Source organism: Spermophilus citellus (genome assembly GCF_964194105.1).
Source record: "Spermophilus citellus genome assembly, chromosome: 1".
Lineage (NCBI taxonomy): Eukaryota > Metazoa > Chordata > Mammalia > Rodentia > Sciuridae > Spermophilus > Spermophilus citellus.
The window spans coordinates 188840597-188862380 of record NC_138182.1 but is presented as its reverse complement, the minus strand read 5'-3'; the positions used below and the strand labels follow the sequence as shown (position 1 = coordinate 188862380).

Sequence of the window (21784 nt, the reverse complement as noted above, 5' to 3'; positions counted from 1 at the left end):
CAAGATGTCCCCCGAACCTGCATTTGTATCGACTCTAGAAGCACACGAGGTGGTGGTGGGAACGGTTGGCTCGCCTGCAGCGCCGCCTATGGCCTGCGGAGGGCGCACAGGAAACCGGGACGGTCCCGGAGGCTGCGCAGAGCAGTCCCCACGCCGGCCGTATCCGCCCCGCTCAGCTGACAGCTCTAAAAACGGAAGAGGCGGTGCGCTGGTTGAGCTGGGCGTCTCTAGGCCTGGCCGGCGAGTGGTGGTGCGGGGGCCCCGGGCAAGGGCGGAGAGCGGAACTATCGGGCCCGGCACGGCGGGGCGGCCGGAAGGTACGGAGGGGACCGCGCTCTGGGCGCGCGAGGCAGAGACTGGTGGCCGGGCCGGGCCTGTTCAGCCGGCCCGAGGCTCGCAGACCTGGGACCCGGCAGCCTGGCCCGGCGCCCACTGGGACGCTTAGGAGGAAGAGGAAGGTCCAGGCCCTGCTCCTTCGGGACGCCCTGGGCGGGCCCTCTCCGCGCCCGGCCGCAAAGCGCGCTCTTTTTCTGGCCCTGGGCAGGCAGCTCGGCTTGGGCCTGCCTCGGGTAGTTGCTGATTTGCACAAACAGCTCTGCATGCCGGGTGGCCCGCAGTGGAGACCTGCAGCGACCCGCTGAGCCTGGAGCAGGGCTGGCTGCAGGGCTGGAGTCTGCACGCTGTGACCTGGAAGAATGAGTAGCATTTTTGAGGCTGTAGGGAAAGCCGGCGGAGGAGGGGCTTCCCTCACTGCTGTAGCGGTTTCCGGTTTGCCACAACTAATATTAAACTTTGAATTATCTCTTGTCTGTTGGCGCCAGGGTTTCTTGTTGCTCCCGTATTACAGATGAAGAAACCGGGCGTTGTGAATCCAGATTTAGTTCTTTAGTAACTGTGTGACCTTGGGCCAGAAAGTCAACCTACGCTGTCATTTTTCTTATTTGTGTAATGGATATAGTAATAGGACGTGCTTCATGTGGTTGTGGAACTCAGCATCAGTTAATGCATTGAAAGGGCTTAGCACAACGCCTGACACGGTGAGAGTTCACTGATTATTACTGTTCTTAATGTTATTGTGACGACTGACCCAACTTCCTGCTTCTAGTGGGATGTGGCAGGGTGGTCACTGAACAAACACCATGTCCCTAGATCCCCTAGTTCCAGCACACGGCGTATCACCCCGATCCATTTATAATTTTCCAGTGTTTAATGCAAAGCAATACTAGATGACGAGAACAATACACAGATGAAAGATTTGGTCTTCTCCCTTTACAGACTAGTAGGAGAGGAAGTGCAAATTCATCAGCTACTGTAACATCAGGTGGGATGTGACAATGTCATACTGTTTGCATTTTAAAGAAAGACATGGTGTCTGTTTGGAAAGTGCTGAGTGGAATAAGGGCTTTTGGATTGGGCCTCGGATGATGAGGGGATGGAATCAGTAGAAAATGGAATTTAGGGACCAGAATTAGGGAATTAGGGCCCACTGGCAACTTGAGCAGCTGAAGTCTAGTGTGCTAGGTCATGAGAACTGTTGAAGGGAAGTACATCTTAAGAGTACAGGTTTTCAGCCCTGACTGCATATTGGAATCACCTGGACAGCTTGGAAAATTAGAGGCCTGATTCAATTGCCCTTGAGTATAGCCTGGATTTTGGGATTTTCAAAAGTAGCTCCTTAGGAGAGTCTAAAGTTCAGACAAGATGGAGAACAGTAACCTAAAACTATAAGCTCATTTTTCATATCATCTATAAATATTTTAATGGAAAGAAACAAAAAGCTTGCTTAATCCTGTTATCACCTGGTAAAATTGTTGAAGATTTAAAAGTCATGCAGAAGGATCCAATATAGTACATAGTAGATGCTCAATAAATGAAAATTGATTCTGAATATTATTCTTGTCACACATCTGAGAATCTGCTTTTTGTTTTTAGTACTGGGGATTGAACCCAGGGAGCTCCTTAACCACAGAGCCACATCACCAGCCCTTTTTATATTTAGGGAAAGGTTCTCACTAAGTTGCTTAGGGGCTTCACTAAGTTATTGAAGCCGGCTTTGAAGTTGTGGTCCTCCTGCCTCAGTCTCATGCACTGAATTAGAGGCATGCACCACCGAAACTGGCTGAGAATCTGGTTTTAAAACTATGGTTTCATACAGTATTTTTCATATAATTTCAGGGTACTCATTGGATTCTCCATAACCCGTCTGTGGAATACACTTCCCTTCTTGTGGACCCCAGTTTAGAAGTCTGACTCTAAAGCATTTAGAATAAAACTTAAAAAGTGTATGTATGCATGTATGTATTCTCTTGTTTTAAAATATTATCCTGCCATCGACATTGAGCTAACCTTGAATGTCGCTGCCAAGGTTAATTCATGTATAGGAGAAAGGAAAAACTGGAGGGGGATGGGGATTTAAATGAATAGAAGAAGAAGAGGAAGGAAAGAAAAATAAAAAACAAATTTAGGAAGATGTTTGTTATGAGGCATTATCTTGTCCTTTCATATGACCTTGTGTTCCTCTCTGGGCTGAGTGCAGTGAGATAAGAAGGCCTCTGTCATTGCTGCAGGACACGCAATTGCCCCTTTAACCACCTGATTCAGTCTGTTGTGGGAGAGTAATATGCAGCTGTACATTAGGATTGGCCATATGTTAGGTTGTGTTTGACATAAGTAGTCATAATGAAAATTCAGAACTTAAATTTGGACAGGGTCCTAACACCATCTTTCATATTTCTTTTCTGCAGATGGCAGGATTTCTATAGTATATCTAATATGAGTCCCACATCTTGGCCTCTTACCCAGCTTCAGCAGTCTCAGCTCCACTGGCTGGAGAATAAATGGGATTTGCACAAATTCCAAACAGAACTGAAATTCAGACTGCAGTGTTAATATCATTTTCTTCTGGTTGTTATTAACAGGTACTAACTGACCTCAAATAGAACATGTCACTGTGCCTTAGATAGGGGATGCAGTTTAAACAGAGCCATTAGCATTTGTTGGAAAAAGTATATAACTAGAAAATGGAATATTTTAAATGATTTTGTTTAACTTTTTTGGTGTCACCGTTTTGTGTCATGGTGCTGGGATCAAACCCAGGGCCTTCACACATGCTAGGGCGAGTGCTTTATCACTCAGCTATATCCCCAGCCCTTTTTTTTTTTTTTTTTTTTTTTTTTTTGGTACTGGGGATTGAACTCAGGGCTTCACACATGCGAGGCAAGTTCTATTACTGAGTTACATCACCAGCTACAGTGTCAACTTTTATAATCTATAAAACCAAGTCTAACCTTTCACTTTTGTACATGTCAATGAAACAAGTTTGTAGTTGAGAGGGAACAACTGTAGTTACATACAACATTTTAATTGACAAGATGGTAATATTTTTGTTTTTATTAAAGTAATTTTATAGATTCTCATTGCATATTTTTCCCATTTAAATTATCTGGAATTTGGTATTCTTTCAGAAATCTATTATTTTGCTGCTTGCTCAGTTGTCTAACTTTCTTATATAGTATCTATGTCTGTAACATTATCTAGAACAGCGTTTTCTCATTTGGGAGCAATTTTACTCCCCATCTGGAGATATTTTTGAGTGTCACAACTTGGAGGGGGTGCACTATTGGCAGCTAGTGGGTACAGGCCAGGGGATGCTGTTAAATATTCTATAATGCACAACACAGTCTCCTCACAATAAAAGTTTAAAAAGCATATCAGATATTCTTTCCAGTCCCTTTGATGAACAAGGTTTTGCTAAGTTCAGTGGATAAGTCAAAGTAGATTGCACTTTGTCCTTTATTTTATTTTTTTGCAATGCTGAGGATTGAACTCAGGATCTCATTCATGATAGGCTGAAATTCTATCACTGAGCTATATTCCCAGCTTTATTTGTTCTTTTGAATTTTTTTTTAAATTATGCTTTTACCCCCTGAATCAGTCATGATACCTAACTGATAAGGTCAACAATTGGAAGCACCATAAGCACCCTTTTTAAAAAAGATTTTATTGCAAAGCTAGTAGAATGCTAGATATGGCTGTCATTTTTAGTTTAATAGAAGAGTGAGAGTATTGATTAATCCTTTGCAGTTATTTGTGAGGAACTTTTTGTTTTATGTACTATTAAACTTTTCCCAACTCTGTATAATTTCTATTCTTAACTGATTTGAACGATTATCTTCAATTCTTCAGAACATTAAATGTCGTCAGAAGACCGAGAAGCTCAGGAGGATGAATTGCTGGCCCTGGCGAGTATTTATGATGGAGATGAATTTAGAAAAGCAGAGTCTGTCCAAGGTGGAGAAACCAGGATCTATTTGGAATTGCCACAAAATTTCAAGATATTTGTGAGCGGTTAGTTAATAATATTCTCTTACACAGATTTTTCTAAATAAAGATTATTCTCAAATGTTTAGTGTACTCTAAACTATTTGTCATTGTGTGTTTCTAGGTATTAGTGATAGATGGTAGTAGTACAGATTTAATGCATGTTTCTATTTTTAAAAAATGGGAGATAAGCAGTTTGCAATTTCATTCTGCCTTTTGACCACTGAATTGAGGCATTATCTTGCATGTTTCATGCATTCTGTCTTCTAACTAGCAGTTTACAGCCGTGAGTCACTGATAGTTTAATAGAGATAATCAAAGAGAAGACGAAAGAATATACACGTAAAACTTGGGAAAGCCTTAAAGTACCATGGTGGTTGTTGATACTATTTGGTTTCCAGAATCATTTCAGCTATCATATACAAGTGACATATCCTGTTACTCTGTGGCTGTTTGCTTCAAAAAGACAAAACTGCTGCTTTTGATACAAACACAGAAGACCTTGATGCATGCTTTCTCAAAATGTTTCTACTCTAGGGATATTGAATAAAGAACAAGTGATTATTTAAATGAAACTTTGGTTGTGAGAGTGTTGTGTGCTTTAACAGGTCTTCAAGCCTGAGATCATTGTGCTGGCACAAACATTCTCAACTGTGATTCGTGGGTATTTGGCACATCCTAGTCTAAGAAAGTCATGGTTGTTTGATAGAAATAAACATCTTTTTCTTTGGATTACATCTTTAATTGTCTTGTTTATAACCAACAACAAAACAAAACATTGATTATTAATGTTAGGAAATGTACTGAGAAGTGTTATGTAATAATATGTTATATGTCTTCATTACACATTTTCATGGTGCTTAGTAGATTTCTTGAGGGCTTAGAAGATTTTTTTTTTTTAAGTGGTGGCTATGAAGTTAAAATTAGGGAATAGAAAGTGCTTTGGGGGAGGGTTTTTATTCCCTCAACTAAAGCATTAGTCTTTCTTGAGCACTGCTCAACAGTAATGGACACTCAAGTGTTGATCAACTGATCCTTTCTAATCTTTGTTTTTGGTTCAGGCAATTCAAATGAGTGTCTCCAGACTAGTGGCTTTGAATACACCATTTGCTTTCTGCCTCCACTTGTGCTGAACTTTGAACTGCCACCAGATTATCCATCCTCCTCCCCACCTTCATTCACACTTAGTGGCAAATGGCTGTCACCAACTCAGGTAGACCCAAAACTTAATTTCTCCTATCCATTTTAGAACCTTACAAAATCATCTTTAATTGAAGACTACTTTGATGATCTTGAATTCAGTGCATGAAGAACAAATGGCTTTGATTTTGTAATTTTTTCCCACTTGCCTTCATGAATCCTAATGTTAATGGATTGAAAATGTCTGGTGTTTTAAAAAGGAATGGCAGTAACTGAAGTGATTAATCATGAATTGCAATGGTAATAAGTTTTAATCAAGTATATTGTTTCTTGTCTTACTATTTTTAAATTTAATCTCTATCGTAATGGAGACTATAAGGTCCTCGTTTTTCATAGATGTTGATATTTTTTTCTTAGTTTTTTAAATCCATTCCTTAAATGAAAGATGTAATTAGGACTGAAAATTGAGCTAAGGTAAGCTATAAGCGAATTTCTTGAGTAAATATACCAAGCGATTTTCTTCCTAAAAATCTATATATTAATAATTATTGACTAGTATCATTTAGTTGTAAATGTACACAAATAGAAACGTGTACAGTTCTTGTAGAGATCTCATTAAAGTTTGAGACCTTTTTTTTTTTTTTAAAGAGAGAGTGAGAGAGAGGGGGACAGAGAGAGAGAGAGAAAGAGAGAGAGAATTTTTTAAAAATATTTATTTATTTTTTCTTAGTTCTCGGTGGACACAACATCTTTGTTGGTATGTGGTGCTGAGGATGGAACCCGGGCTGCACGCATGCCAGGCGAGCGCGCTACCGCTTGAGCCACATCCCCAGCCCAGTTTGAGACCTTTTGTTGAGAGCCTTTATTCCCTCTGGGTTATATATTCTTTTCTAGTAACATCCTCGATTCTTTTTTCTTTTCTTAATTATACATAGTTATAGGCCGCAGTGTGATATTTCAACAAATGTAAACAGTATGTATTAATTAAATCAGGTAATTAGCATTTTCTTCTCTTTATCATTTATGTTTGAAGCCTTCATGCACTTCTTCAACCTGAACTCTTGATAAACATATATTCTGGGACATAATGGATCAATAAGAGCTACTTTTCTCGAGGTCATGATAAAGATTGATATTTATTAAGTCAGAGTTGCTGATCTCAAGGAATAGTTCCTTATATTTTTAAATTTTTTAAGTTTTTAAAGTTATAGATGGACACAATGCTTTATTTATTTTTATGTGATGCTGAGGATCAAACTCAGAGCCTCATATGTACTAGGCAAGCGCTAAACCACTGAGCCATGACCCCAGCCCTAGCTCCTTAGTTTTTAAACATATAATTTTCATTTCCCCACCCACCAGTCTAATCTTTTAGATGAAAGTGCTTTTGCAAAATTGAGATTATGGTTTTGAAAAAATTAACTCTATAAAAGATAATACATGTAGAATAAAAAGGTATATTACTTTGCATTGTAGTATCTGTACCAGAGCCAGTACATGCAAGACAGCTGAGTGTTTGCCCAGGAAGATAAAGACTATTGGACATTTAGATCACTGATAGATGACCAGATTATTGTAGATATCTATAGTTTCATTTCTCCAGAGAGCTCTTGATATTTGGCTTTCATGCATTTATGCATGTACACACATGCAAACAGGATAGGTTAACTGTCTAGTGGTAGTTTCAGATTCTAGCATACTTAATGCTGACCTGTTGGGGGCTGCAGAGGAGGAGGATTGTTCATTTTTTTGTTTTACAGCTAAAATTATAGTATGATTCTTTATCAAATTCTTATGCATATAATTGACATTTTAGTTGGTCTCTTAGATTCTTTCATGATTCATTTCTCATTTGTTGCTGCACCCTGACTCCATGACATTATGAATTTACCTATTGATAGTGAAGTTGACACATGGACCTGTTGTTATTCATTGAATTGGGGTGGGTAGATAGGATTCAAGAAGTGGATTTAGTTTTCTGGTATTTCCATTATTCTTCCTCCAATGTAAACATACATAGTCTCTCTCTTGCTATTTTCCACTGTCTTCCCCTTTCCCTTTCACATTAACATTAACATGCATCCCTGTCTTTTGAGAAGGGACTGGAGAAGAAAAAGAGATGGCCAAAGAATGGGTTTTTTATTGGACTTGGTCACTCACACAGCATACAGAGCTTCCCTTTTAAGTATTTATTACATTTTACAGATGTTAGCACATTTCTCCAAAGCATGAGTGATATTATAAGCATCTTCAAGCAAATGTGAAATAGTATTAGTTGTCCAATCTTATCTCACCAATAAGTATATAAGATTTTACCTGTATGGGGTTTAGTCAGTAGCACTGTGCAGAGCAAAGAACAGAAAATGTAGTCCTTTTTGACTTGTTTAAATTTATAACATTTGTTTGCCATCTGGAAGGCTTATTTTTGAGTGTTTACCTAAAAAAGGAAAAGCAGCTTATAATTCCTGAGCTCTACTTACAAATATTTTACGTTTTTAATGGAAAATCCTCTTATATTTGCCTTTCAAATTGAACAGACCATTTTTTAAAGAGAAAAAGACAAAATAGTTTAACTTTGGTTGCTTAGTTTAGAAAGCGTAAACTTACTCTATGGCAGCCAAACCATATTGAGGGCTTGTAGTTATGTCCAAAGTCAGTATCAGTAACTTCCCTCTATTAATCAGGATCTGATGTAAGCCCAGATTGCTTAATTAAAAGTAGCTTGCAAATCTGAAAAACAAGCTCTAAGGTTGAAGTCTGCTAGTAAATCCTTCAGATGAGTTGACTTTTTGAGAGGACTTAAAGTTAGAATAAACTTTAAAACTTGGGTGGTATTTTTATTTTCTAAATTTATTCTCTATCTGACATATGAAAGCATAAAGATTTATTGTATTTATGGGATATGTGATATTTTAATGCATGCATTATGTATGTTTACATTACATACCTACATATATAAGTTTAAGTTGGGGTAAATATCTGTCTTCTCAAGTATTTATAATTTCTTTATGATGAAAATATTTAACATCCTTCCTTTTTTCTTTATAAATATTTTTGTTATCTGTAGTCACTTTACTGTGCAATAGCACCCAGAATTTTTTTGCTCCTATATAACTGTAACTTTGTACCTATTAATCAACTTTTCCCCAGTCTTCCTTCTCCTTTTTTTCTCCCCAGCTTCTGGTAGCAACCATTATACTCTCCACTTCTATGAGATTAACTTTTCTGTATTCCAAATATGATCGAGATCATGTAGTACTTGTCTTTCGGTACCTGTCTTATTCCACTTAATGATTTCCAGTTACATGGTTGGAGATTCTTTTATGTCTGAATAGTATTCTGTTATATAAGTGTACTACATTTTCCTTATCCACTCATCCATTGATGATTGTTTAGTCCACTTCTTGGCTATGGTAAATAGTGCTGCAATTAATATGGGAGTGAAGATACTCCCATATCTCTTTGACATACTGATTTTATTTTCTTTGGATATATACCCAGTAGTGGGATTACTGGATCAGATTATAGTTCTGTGTTTAATTTTTGAGAAACCTCCATACTGTTTTCCATATTGGCTGTACTAGTTTACTTTCTCACCAACAGTGTGCAAGGGTTCACTTTTCTCCACATCCTTGTCAGCACTTGTTTTTTATAATTGTGCTTGCTGGAATGAGGTGCTATCTCATTCTGATTTTGGTTTGCACTTCCCCTGATTAGTCATGTTGAACGTTTTTTAATATACCTTATTAGCCATTTGTATTTATTTTTTTGAGAAATATCTACTTAGGTCTATTCCTCTCTGCTCCTCCACTAGTCTTTTTGCAGTGCTGGGGATTGAAACCAGGGCCTTGTGCATGCTAAATTAGCACTCTTATCCCAGAGCTATACCTCTAGTCTCCTATTGCCCAGATTACTTAAATCAAGTTACTTGGTGGGGATTTTTTGTTTGTTTTTGCTATTGAGTTTTTGGAGTTTCTTATATATTCTGGATCAACCCTTGTCAGATGTATACATTACAAATACTTTCACCATACTATTAGTTGTCTCCTAATTTGATGATTATTTCCTTTGCTGTGCACAAGCTTTTTAGTTTGCAGTAATCTCACTTGTTCATTTTTGCTTTTGTTTCCTAAGCTTTTAGGGTCTTATCCAAAAAGGCCCTGCTCATTCCAGTAGTCTGAAGCATTTCTCGTATGTTTTCTGTAGTAGTTTCATAGTTTTAGGTGTTACATTTATGGTTTTAGTTTTTTAAACTGGTGAGAGATAAGAGTCTGGTTTTATCCTTCTGCATGTAAATGTTCAGTTTTGCTATCACTATTTATTTTATTTTAATGCATTTTTAGTTGTAGATGAATGCAATATTTTTATTTATTTATTTTATGTGGTGCTAAGGATCAAACCCAGTGCTTCACATGTGCTAGGCAAGTGCTCTACCACTGAGCTACAACTTCAGCCCTGCCGTCATCATTTATTGAAAAGATTATTCTTTCTTGAATGATTTTGTTTTGTGGTGCTGTGGATCAAACCCAGGGTCTCAGGCTTGCTAGGCAAGCCCTCTACCACTGAGCCACATCCCAGTCCTGGATGATATTTTTTAACTGTTCTTTTTCTAACCATAATTCCAGAATACCTACAGGGCTAGGATTCCCAAAAGAAAAGAAATAGTTTGTTGTAGAACTAGATCTCTTTCTTCTGCATAAAGGTATAAAGTAATACTAAAACCAAAATCAAAGAATAAAAAAAAATCCTTCATTTCAGCTGAAAATGTAAATCTTGTTTACATCATATGGAATTTTTCCATTTCTCCTGTTTTCCTCGTACTTCTAACTTAGGACTTGGTATTCTGTTGTGGCTCATGTTGCTGAATATGAGTGCTTCAATAAGAATGTTGATACTGTTCTGTAGCAGTTTATCATAGCAATAAAAATTATGTTAGGAAGTGTGAGGGCCTAACATACAAGTTAAAAATATTCCAAGAGAGATCAAAGAATTGATAGCAGCTTCTTCTTTCCAAACTCAACAGCATTTTCATGTGCTTTTTCCTAGCTCTCTGCTCTCTGCAAGCACTTAGACAACCTGTGGGAAGAGCACCGAGGCAGCGTGGTCCTGTTTGCCTGGATGCAGTTTCTTAAGGAAGACACCCTAGCATACCTGAACATTGTCTCTCCTTTTGAGCTCAAGATGGGCTCTCAGAAAAAAGTGCAGAGAAGGACGGCTCAGGCCTCTTCCAATACAGAACTAGAGTTTGGAGGAGCTACTGGATCTGATGTAGACCAAGAGGAAGTTGTGGATGAAAGAGCTGTACAGGATGTGGAATCATTGTCAAGTCTGATCCAGGAAATCTTGGACTTTGATCAAGCTCAGCAGATGAAATGCTTTAATAGTAAATTGTTCCTGTGCAATATTTGTTTCTGTGAGAAGTTGGGTAGTGAGTGCATGTACTTCTTGGAATGTAGGCATGTGTACTGTAAAGCCTGTCTGAAGGACTACTTTGAAATCCAGATAAAAGATGGCCAAGTCCAATGCCTCAATTGTCCAGAACCAAAGTGTCCTTCAGTGGCCACTCCTGGTCAGGTAACTTGACTTTGCTAATGGTTGCCTCCTAATTATCTTTCACAGAAGGAGACTTCTTCTCAGGGACTTCCTTGATAGCTCATGGGGCAATCTAAGGCCTTGGAACAAGCACACAAGTTGTTTCACTGTATCCATTAAGAATGCTATATAGTTTGGCCAGGCACAGTGGCACACACCAGCAACTCAGCTGAGGCAGGCAGATCACAAGTCCAGGGCCAGCCTTAGCAACTTAGCAAGACCCTGTTTTAAAATTTTTAAAAAGGGCTGTGGATGTGGGGATAGAGCTCAGTGGTAAATCACCATTGGGATCAATCCCTAGTACTTGTGGGGAGCGGAAAAGCTGTTATGGTCTTAATCTATCATTTAAGCAAATGTAAATGCTACCTTTTTTGGCCTTGGAATGGGCAGTCTTAGACAAGGAGAAGTGTTCAAGGAATTATGAAGTAATTCATAATTGTTTACTTTGTGTATCTGCTAGGATTCTATCAACCTTGGAATCACTAGCCTTTACTGGGGTGAGATTGGGATCTGAAGGGGACATCCTTTGGAACCATTCATAGACTTTAGCATAAGTCATCCTACTTGTTTTTATTTTCTTTGTTTTTAAAATAAAATTTTAAGGCATAATTTTATTTACAATAAGAGATACCCATTTAAATTGTATGGTTTGATTAGTTTTGACAAATGTGTAGATCCATGCTACCACCATTCAGTCAAGTTAGACCATTGCCTATTTGGTTTATTCTGAAGGAGGATAGAGGTTTCAATTTCTGTGCCCATCTAATTTATACCAGCATTCTAAGAATCTCCTCGGGATCAGAACTGGTTAAGGAATTATTAAACCTATGGTGTTTTATATTTCCCTTCAGGTCAAAGAGCTAGTGGAAGCAGAGTTATTTGCCCGTTATGACCGCCTTCTCCTCCAGTCCACCTTGGACCTGATGGCAGATGTTGTATACTGTCCCCGCCCATGCTGCCAGCTGCCTGTGATGCAGGAGCCTGGCTGTACCATGGGCATCTGCTCCAGCTGCAATTTTGCCTTCTGTACCTTGTGTAGGTTGACCTATCATGGGGTCTCTCCATGTAAGGTAACTGCAGGTATGTTGTAACTGTGAATTCAGGCCCTGTATCCTTTACCCCTTCTCCACCAAGGCTGTATGGCTTCAATTCTTTTATATTTAGAAGTATTCATCCGATATATCTTTCTGTGTCAGTAACTGCCCTGGGCTCTGGGCATATAGCAGTGACCAGAGAGACAAAATTTCTGCCTTCATGGAACTTGCATTCTAGTGGGAGTAACAGGCAAACAAAATAAATAAGGATATTAGGTAATGGTAGGTGCTAAGGGCAAAAAAGAAAGCAGAGGCAGGATATGAAATGTTTCAGTCAAAGATTATGGCCATTTATTTAAAAGATTTTTAGCATTCAAAGTAGTATAAAAGTTTATTTTCTATTTCACTTTCTAGAGAAATTAATAGATTTACGAAATGAGTACCTGCAAGCAGATGAAGCTAATAAAAGATTTTTGGAACAGAGGTATGGTAAGAGGGTGATTCAGAAGGCCCTGGAAGAAATGGAAAGTAAAGAGTGGCTGGAAAAGAACTCAAAGAGTTGCCCATGTTGTGGGACTCCCATACAGGTGAATGTTTTGTATCAGACTTGGAGGCAAACAGATTTGAAAACATGTCATCATTATTATTAGTCAATTTTATGAGTTAATAAACAAATACAATTTAGTATTTACTAAGCTTTCTTACTTAGAAAATGCAAAATTGACTATTAACAATGTTATTGACTTTGTTTTATTATTTTTGCAGTACTAGGTATTAAACCAAAGACCTTGTGTATACTTTTTTAAAAAATACTTATTTTTTAGTTATAGGTGAACACAATATCTTTATTTTATTTTTATGTGGTGCTGAGGATCGAACCCAGTGTCTCACGCATGGTAGGCGAGCGCTGATCCACAACCCCAGCCCCAATCTTGTGTATACTAAGCAAGTGTTGTACCACTGGGCTACGTTCCCAACCCTATTTTTTAATTTATTTTGAGACTGGGTATTGCTAAGTTGCTCAGGTTGGCCTTCAATTTGTAATCCTCCTGCCTCAGATTTCCCAGTAGCTGCACTTACAGCAATGCACTTCCACTGAGTTTGTTATTGACCTGAAACGTATGTAGACTTCTCTTTCACAGTGCTTTCTTGTAGAGACAATTGTTCTCACAGTATATCCACCTCAGAATTGAATGGGTTATGGTTTAGTCCATTTTATCTTGCTAATTTACCCCAGATTGGATACATTATAAAGAAAAGAGTTTATTTTGGCTTAGGTTCTGGTCTAACGTTGAGGGGCCTTCTTTTTGGCAAAGTCCCAAGACCGTTACAGAACATCACATAGCAAGAGATAGGGAGTGTGTGTGTGTTTCCTGTAGTCTCTCATCTTATAATTTCATCAGTTTCTAATAAGTCTCCCCGCCATGACTTTAATCCTAATCTTCTCTCAAAGGCCCACCTCTAACACCATAGTCAGATTAAGTTTCCACAATGGGAATTAAACTCCAACATGAGTTTTAGAGGGTACAAACCTTATTCAAACTGTAGCTAGTTAGAGGAGGACATACTGGAGATACAGTCAACTAACTACCTCTGAACTTTTAAAAAATCATATCTGACTGGGTATGGTGCACATGCTTGTAATCCCAGTTATTCAGGAGGCTGAGGCAGGAGGATCTCAAGTTTGAGGTCAGCCTTGGCAACTTAGTGAGATGCTGTCTCAAAATAAAAATGAATAATAGGTAAAGCATAACTCATTCAATTCTGAGGTGGATAAACTGTGAGAACAATTGTCTCTATAAGAAAGCACTGTGAAAAGGGATAGGGATGCATTTCAGTGGTAGAGGGTCCCTGGGTTCTACCCTCATACTACCCCCCCCCCAAAAAAAAAAAATCATCATCTGGCCAGGCATACTGGCACCTGCTACTTAAGGCTGATGCAAGAGGAGTGCAAGTTTTGAGTCCAGCCTGGGCAATTTAGCATTACCTTGTCTCAAAATGAGATAAAGAACCAGGGCTATAATGCAGTGGAAGAGCCAGGAGCAGTGGCTCAGGTCTGTAATCCCAACAGCTCAGAACACTGAGGCAGGAGGATTGCAAGTTCAAAGCCAGCCTTAGCAATTTAGCAAGGCCCTTTCTCAAAATAAACAAGGGTGGAGGATGTTGCTCAGTGGTTAAGCACTTCTGGATTCAATCTCTGGTACCAAAAAAATAAAAACATTAAAAAGTCAGTGAGGGCTGGGGATGTGACTCAAGCCGGTAACACGCTTGCCTGGTATGCGCAGGGCGCTGGGTTTGATCCTCAGCACTACATAAAATAAAGATGTTGTGTCCGCTGAGAACTAAAAAAAAAAAAAAAGTCAGTGATAGAGCACTTGTCTGGCATGTGTGCAGCCCTGAGTTCAATCCCCAGTACAGGAGGGAAAAATGTCACATCTTATTCCTCAAAACTGCCCAGGAAAGCAACATAACCATTTAACAAGTATATACTTAGAAAGTAGAGAAATTTTTTTCTATTAATCTGAGTCAAATAATTAGAAAAATGTTATTTCTTGCCAAAATTTTAACCTTTTAAAGTCAAAATATAACTACTATTCCAATCCTTTATATCTGAACTGAACCTACTGGTGATTCTCTAGTTAATATTGATGGTATTACATATTCTCCAGTTTCAGTTTATATATATGTGTGTGTGTGTGTGTGTGTGTGTGTGTTTATACACACACACACAGGAACCTGGCATTATATTTGATCACTTCTGATATGCCTTAGCCCTAGAATAGGTTGGAAGACTTGATACCAAATATTTACTTAGGTTTATGTAAAAATTTAAAACTTAAACATTTAATCCAAACATTTTAATGTTAATCTATAATATCGTCATATATATGGTCATATGTAACTACATATATAGTCATATGTTTGGTTTGTATCTACCATTTATCAGAAAAGATATGTGAGACACTGGGTTCGATTCTTAGCATCACATATAAAAAAATAAAATAAAGATCCATTGACAACTAAAAATATTTTTTAAAAACACGATTTTGCTAAGTATCTATTTGTAGAATACCTACTAGATATTTTCTATATTTTACTTGTAATGCAAAATTGTAAGCATTAAATAGTTGTGTGTTACCTGTATATTTAAATTCTATATGAAAACAGGGAGAAAACTAGAATTTTATATGGAATCTTTTTGGCACTTGTTTTTCACTTTTGCTTTTACATCCTTGATAATGTTCTTTTTGTCCTTCCCACCAGAAGTTAGATGGATGTAACAAGATGACATGTACTGGCTGTATGCAATATTTCTGCTGGATTTGCATGGGTTCTCTATCTAGAGCAAACCCTTACAAACATTTTACTGATCCCGATTCCCCATGTTTTAACAGGTATGTATACACAGAATCCATAGACTTACCAGCACTTTTTGATACCTGATTTGCAGACTACAAATCGCATGTTTTACTTATGTACTCGGACTTAGGGAATTCTACTACATTTTCCAAATAAATGTTTATATTAGTATCTTGAAAGTGAGTTATTAGAATATACACTGTCTGAAAATACTTTACTTTTTTTCCTCTCAATTTTGTTGTTGTTGTTGTCTGTCTGGTGCTCAGGATTGAACCCAGGGCCTTGTACATTATAGGCAAGCACTCTGTCACTAAACCACACCACACCCCCAGCCCTTTTTACTTTATTTTAAGATAGGATAAATTGCTGAGGCTGGCCTTAAACTTGTGATCCTCATGCCTCGGCCTGCTGAGTAGCTGGGATTATAGGTATGTACCACCACAAGTAGCTAAAAGAACTATTCTTATTAACTTTAAGGCAGCTTGCTGAGAGGGACCCAGATGTCAGCCCTCCTCTAACATCTAATATACAGATGTTATTAAAACAGTACAGAAAGTGTTTTTGAGAGGAGAAAAAACATTACATTTAGTTTTATTGAAGTGCTTAAATATGTACCTTATTTTATGCTTCCAGGTTGTTCCATGCTGTGGATGTTAATGGAGATATTTGGGAAGATGAGATTGAAGACTAGTTAACTCTTTCTGCTCATAATATGGAAATGGAATGGTTTGCCCTAATCTTGTCAAGTGTACAAAGTAACTTTGCAGGACATTTAGGGTACCATGCATTCATAGAAGATAAGGAAGAGCAAGGTTTATATTTTCATTTGGTACTACTGATTATGGCACCTTCATACATTTTTCCATGTATCATAAATTGATAAAATTATAAGCCAAAGGTTCAGAAAATGAAAATTACAGAATATTAAATAATATAATATGCCCAAAGCTCTTTTTAACTAAAAAGTAAATATTTATTTTCTTCCCCAAGCTTTAGGTAAGGAGAAGGGTCAGGAATTAAACATATAGACCCGTCTCCAAGGAGCGTCCCTCTGAGACATTCTGTTGGAGCCCACTCAGTACTCCTAACAGCTGGGGTGGGTAGAAGCCTTATTAAAATCGTACTGAGAGCCTGATCCCATTCACTCCACATTACTCACATTCCTTCCAACTGAAATTTCTGCTAAGTTCTCTTTGGAGGAAGCTTTTTGCTCTATGACTGGATGACCCAGTGCTATTTTGATTGATGCTTTTTAGAATTTAGAAATTTATAATAATTTAAGAAATATTTTTCAGTACCACAAACACTGTGGGTGGCTTGATATTTATGAGTGATATATATAGTTCACTGATTTTGAGCCAAATCTATAATGTAATGAAACTGATGTGGGAGAATTTCAGCCCTATTCTACTTTCCTGGGCAGTAGAGCTTAGATTTACCTTTTTGTTCTACATTTTCTCCATTTACCCTCCCGCTGCCTTCTGTTGCAAGGACAGTTTTAATATTAATTCCAGCAGCACACATTTTCCTCTGCAGAAACAAGAGAAAGCCTAATGTATTCTCAAGCTGAACAAGCTGAATGTTCTTTAATTATCTGGTTTTTGAACCTATATACATTACTGTAGTTCCAGCCCTAACCTGAGTTCTTTTTAAAGGTCTTCTCTAATGAGCTATGGGAATTTGGCTTTTTTGCAACAGCAGTGCTTTGGGTGATAATTTTGGCTTGATACCTAGATTCCTATTTCTGGATTTTGTTGGCTTTTTGGAAAATTGTTTTTCCTATGGTTTGGTGAGTGGCTTAGTAAATTAAAATTTTTTTTTTTTTTTTTAAGAGGGATAGAAGAATTCAGTTGCAGCTTGTGAACATGTTTTTGCTTCTACCTTGTCATTGAAAATTGAGGAATCACTTTTAACTGTTTTAGGTGTGTATGTCCAAAAAGTCAGCAAGTGTGTTTCTGGATTGTCAATGAGGATGCTTAATCTTAAAAATAAAAATAGTTTTTAAAAATCATCTTATAATTAGAACAGAGTTGCTGCTGTTTGTTCTATCATCGAGGCAACTGATCACATGGTAAAACTATTATAACTTTTTACTTTTTTGGTGCTAGAGATTGAACCCAGGACCTCAAGCATGTTTAGCATGCACTTTGCCCCTGAGCTACACCTGTATCCAAGGGGTCATAAAACCCTGTACCCAGGTATAGCTCTTAAAGTGAGAAAAAGAAAGTCCTGAATGGAACTTTCTTTTCTTATCTGGGCTTGTGACTGAGCCTAGATTTTAAGGCTCATGTTTGTTTAAACAACTATGTTTTATGGACTTTCATTTAACACATTTTATATGAGAACTGAAGTTAAAGAATAAGTTGGTGATAAGAAATGGAAATTGACAAATGATTATTCATTGTGTACCTAAGAAAAGTGATTTAATAATTTGGAATTTTTTAGTAGTAGCCACTCAGAAATTCTAGTTCATAAGCTGGTTGATATTTGCTACCGATCATTTTATTTTAAGCTGTTGTATATTGATGATATAAGAGATGTAGGAAAGAAGTCTTCATAGTACAGTTTTGTGAAAGAAATGGAAGGATATTTTTCTTCTTTTATGATTTTTAAAAACCTTACACAGGTATTTATTCACCTGAATGTTTTCTTTCTTCCTTTCTTAGGTACAAAATATTCATCCCTTAATTTTATCAAAGAACTTAAGGCTTATAAAGCCATATTTTTTACCCATATTTTTTAGTGATGCATCATAATTATACATAATGGTGGGATTTGTTGTTACATAGTAAAGCCTTATTTTTTAAAATTTAAAAAAATTTTTAGTTGTAGATGGACACAATATCTTTATTTTATTTATTTATTTTTATGTGGTGCTGAGGATTGAACCCATTGCCTCATATTTGCTAGGCAAGCGCTCTACCACTGAGCTACACCCCCAGCCCCGCAAAGCCTTATTTTTGAGGCATAGTTATAAGCTGATTTTGATATGGTATAGTTTAGGTAGAGTATTTTTGTTTCTGAGTAAAATGAAAGATTGGGGTAACTCCCTGACTACCCTGTAAAACAACTGAGTTTGGGGAAAGTTGCCATGTCACAAAAGTATATGATGGAATAGAGTTTTGTACCTAAGGACAAAATAAGAAGACCTTATCTTACAAGTGGGCTGAGATTTGCCATACAGTGACATGAACCTTTATAGGTCCTTTTGGTAGGAATTTAAAGAGGCGATGTCTCTTGATTTTATATGAAAGGTTTGTGGGTCTAGAGTGGAGAAATTAAAATAAGCTTCCAAATAACTTTTTTCCTTAAGTCAAAATAGAAGCTCTGAATTTTTAAGCTTGTTTGTGATGGAACAAAGGGCCTGTATTTGTCAATTGAGGTACATCTTGTTTAACATTTATTTATTTGTTTGTTTGTTTATTTATTTATTTATTTATTTATTTTGTTATCAGGAATTGAAACTCAGGGGCACTTAAACCACTGAGTCACATCCCCAGCCCTATTTTGTATTTTCTTTAGAGACAGGGTCTCACTGAGTTGTTTAGCGCCTCACAGTGCTGAGGCTGGCTTTGCACTTGCAGTCCTCCTGTCTCAGCCTCTCGAGCTGCTGGAATTACAGGTGTACCACTGCACTCAGCTCATAATTTTTTTTTTTTTTTTTTTAAGGAAACTTATAGAATAGTTTTAGATTTATAAAAAACTACAAAGGTAGCATAGAGTTCCCATATATCCTATACCAAATTTCCCGTTAATACTGAACGTTAGTATGGTGCATTTGTCACAATAATGAACCAGTGTTGATACATTTTTAATTACAGTCCATATTTTATTCAGAGTTTTTCCTTTATGTCCATTTTCTGTTCCAGGGTCCAATTCAGGATACCACATTATTACATAGTCACCATGTCTTAATTGTCAAAATCCATTTTTATTGTTAGTGCTGTATAAACATCATTATATCTTAAAACACCTAGATTGACCAGGAGCTGAAAAACTTTTCTTGAAGGCTAATTGATCACCTAGTCCTAGCAGGTACGATAAATCAATGATCAAGGTCTTCCAATCAGTTTTTCCTCAGGATACTTCATTGCTGCATGTGCAGCTTTAGGCTTACTTGGACGGTCATTTTCCTGCTCAGATTTATTGGGGGGGAGGTGGTCATTAAACCCTGGACAAGTTGATCAGACTATCCTGTGGATCAGCTGGGCCCACATGGCTTTGCACTGAGAGAACTAGCTTGCTGTTTTGGCTAAAACTTGAAGAGCTTGGAGTGCTTTTCTTTCTATCTAGAGATGTGGCAAACAGAAAAGACTTGGAAACCATCTTTCCAGGCCTGTAGCATTGTCAATAAGGTCATTTTTTAGTAGTAGAGGGCTCTAGTTTACATTAGAAATCCCATAATATACCTGCTATTTATTTTTCTGTCAAGAGTAGTGAGTTAATCAGGTAAGAATCTTGAGGTGGTTCATATGGTTTCATTGACTGGAATTTGGATCTCCCACCAAATATTAACTTTATTATAAGCATCACCAACAGGTGGCAGCAGTTCCCCTGTTATAAAAATAGAGTGGCCTAGGAGACCTGGTGGGGCAAGACTCTAGTCCTGGCTACTCTGGGAGGCTGAGATAGTAAGATCACTTGAGTCTAGCAGTTCAGGACCAACTTGGACAAAATGGTGAGACTCAATCTCAAAAAAACAAACATACAAACACAGAGTGACGAGTTAAGCTAGGAATAGTATTTTGTTAACAGAAGCAGACTTAATTTCTGGGATTATAATTTTCCTCATTGTATTTCATCATAGTATCTTTTATACCTTGGGAGACAGAATATGACAATATCAGCAAGGCAGGAAGAGTAGTATTACCAAAAACTTTTAGGCCACTTAAAATTTACTTGATCCATAGTTGCTATCTTATTCAGTTGTTCCACAATGGCAAGTATTATGCCTAACAGGTACACATATCTTCAGCTACTAATGGAAGGCAATTAAGTTATTTATCAAGCTCCTGAGTAGGACCAAAGAATTGTACCAATGTGATGCCCACTGATGCTGGTTAAAAAGAAGAAGACAATTTGTTCCCTAAACTTGGCTGAATAAAAAAATTGGTCAGCAGACCAGGATGAGGTTTTGTGGTCAGAAGGCTGGCTCTAGGAACTTTAGGGATGTTCTTCACAGATGTTATGGTGCTTATCGACTTTCAGCACCCATAGTCTAGACTTTGTACAATTACTCGGTGGCTTGAAGATTCACCACTCCAAGCATTCCCATATTTCTCTGAGCCACAGGATGCTTTGGAGAAGATTGTGCACATTGAAAACTTTGTGAGATTCTGATGCTCATGTAGCCAGCAGAGTTAGCACAGTTATTTCTTTAACTTGCTTATACTGTTTTATCCTATTATAAAAACAACTCCCAAAAAATAAAAAATAAACTTATGCAACATAAGATTTTTAAAGCAATTATGTATCTTACTCTCAATCCATTCCACTTTTGCAACTTATTATACTTCCTTGAATAATTCACTCATTTAACAAATAATGAGCACCTCATAATGGGCCTATTTTTCTAGTTGCTGAGAACATAGCAATGAATAAAATGGATGTACTGTCCCTGCCCTTGTGAACTTAAATTCTGATGGATAGAGACGGACAATAGGCAAACTATATAGGTCACCAGAAGATAAGTGTCAGTGGAAAGAAGTCAAGGAGGAGATAGGGGGTTAGGGGAAGCAGGGCAGTGCTGGATTTTTAAAAATTTTTTATTTTTTTAATTTATTTTTTATTTTTTGGTACCAAAGATTGAACCCAAGGGTGCTTAACCACTGAGCTACATCCCCAGCCCTTTTTTGGTGTGTGTTGTGGGCATATCAGGGATTTAACTCAGGGTCATCTGACCACTGAGCCACACCCCAAGTCCTATTTTGTATTTTATTTATAGATAGGGTCTCACTGAGTTGCTTAGCGCCTCCCTGTTGCTGAGGCTGGCTTTGAACTCGAAAGCCTCCTGTCTCATTCTCTTGCCTGAGCCTCCCAGGCGGCTGGAATTATGGGTGTGTGCCACCATGCCAGGCACAATGCTGGAATTTTAAAGAGGGAAAAGACTTCTTTATAATAGCACAATGACAAAGGCTTGGCAATGTGGCTGTGACCCTTTTAGCTGCTTGGAAAGACAAAATTCCAGGTATAGACACCAGGGCAAATGCCCTTGGGATGGGGACACGTTAGAGGGCTCTAGGAACAATATAGTAAGCTGTAAGGGCTGAAATAGACCAAGGAAGGAAGAACAGTAAGAGATAGGATGTGAATGGGTAGTACTACAGACAGTTCCAGGG

General features: G+C 37.7%; 1 protein-coding gene across 8 annotated transcripts; it reads left to right on the top strand.

Annotated features, from left to right (window-relative positions):
* Window positions 1-75: 75 nt before the first annotated feature.
* On the top strand, window positions 76-17457 carry RNF14 (ring finger protein 14). 8 transcript variants are annotated; one of them, XM_081297071.1, is made up of 10 exons: window positions 215-317; window positions 2176-2282; window positions 2745-2918; window positions 4186-4347; window positions 5382-5533; window positions 10507-11034; window positions 11904-12132; window positions 12501-12673; window positions 15351-15481; window positions 16080-17457. In XM_081297071.1, exons 4-10 carry the CDS (start codon window positions 4194-4196, stop codon window positions 16135-16137), a joined length of 1425 nt encoding a protein of 474 aa, XP_081153197.1. In that variant the 5' UTR covers window positions 215-317; window positions 2176-2282; window positions 2745-2918; window positions 4186-4193; the 3' UTR covers window positions 16138-17457. The 8 variants fall into 8 exon arrangements, with proteins under 8 accessions (XP_081153200.1, XP_081153194.1, XP_081153193.1 ...); XM_081297070.1 differs by lacking the exon at window positions 215-317 and adding an exon at window positions 324-1037; XM_081297067.1 differs by lacking the exon at window positions 2176-2282 and having other exon boundaries at window positions 182-317.
* Window positions 17458-21784: the final 4327 nt, after the last annotated feature.

Bases quoted from the DNA above. Each gene is read 5' to 3' on its own strand.
- RNF14 (XM_081297068.1), top strand. From the start codon at position 4,194: ATGTCGTCAGAAGACCGAGAAGCTCAGGAGGATGAATTGCTGGCCCTG. The intron at 5,534-10,506 runs GTAGACCCAAAA...GCTTTTTCCTAG, and splicing joins AATGGCTGTCACCAACTCAG to CTCTCTGCTCTCTGCAAGCA. The intron at 12,133-12,500 runs GTATGTTGTAAC...TTCACTTTCTAG, and splicing joins TCCATGTAAGGTAACTGCAG to AGAAATTAATAGATTTACGA.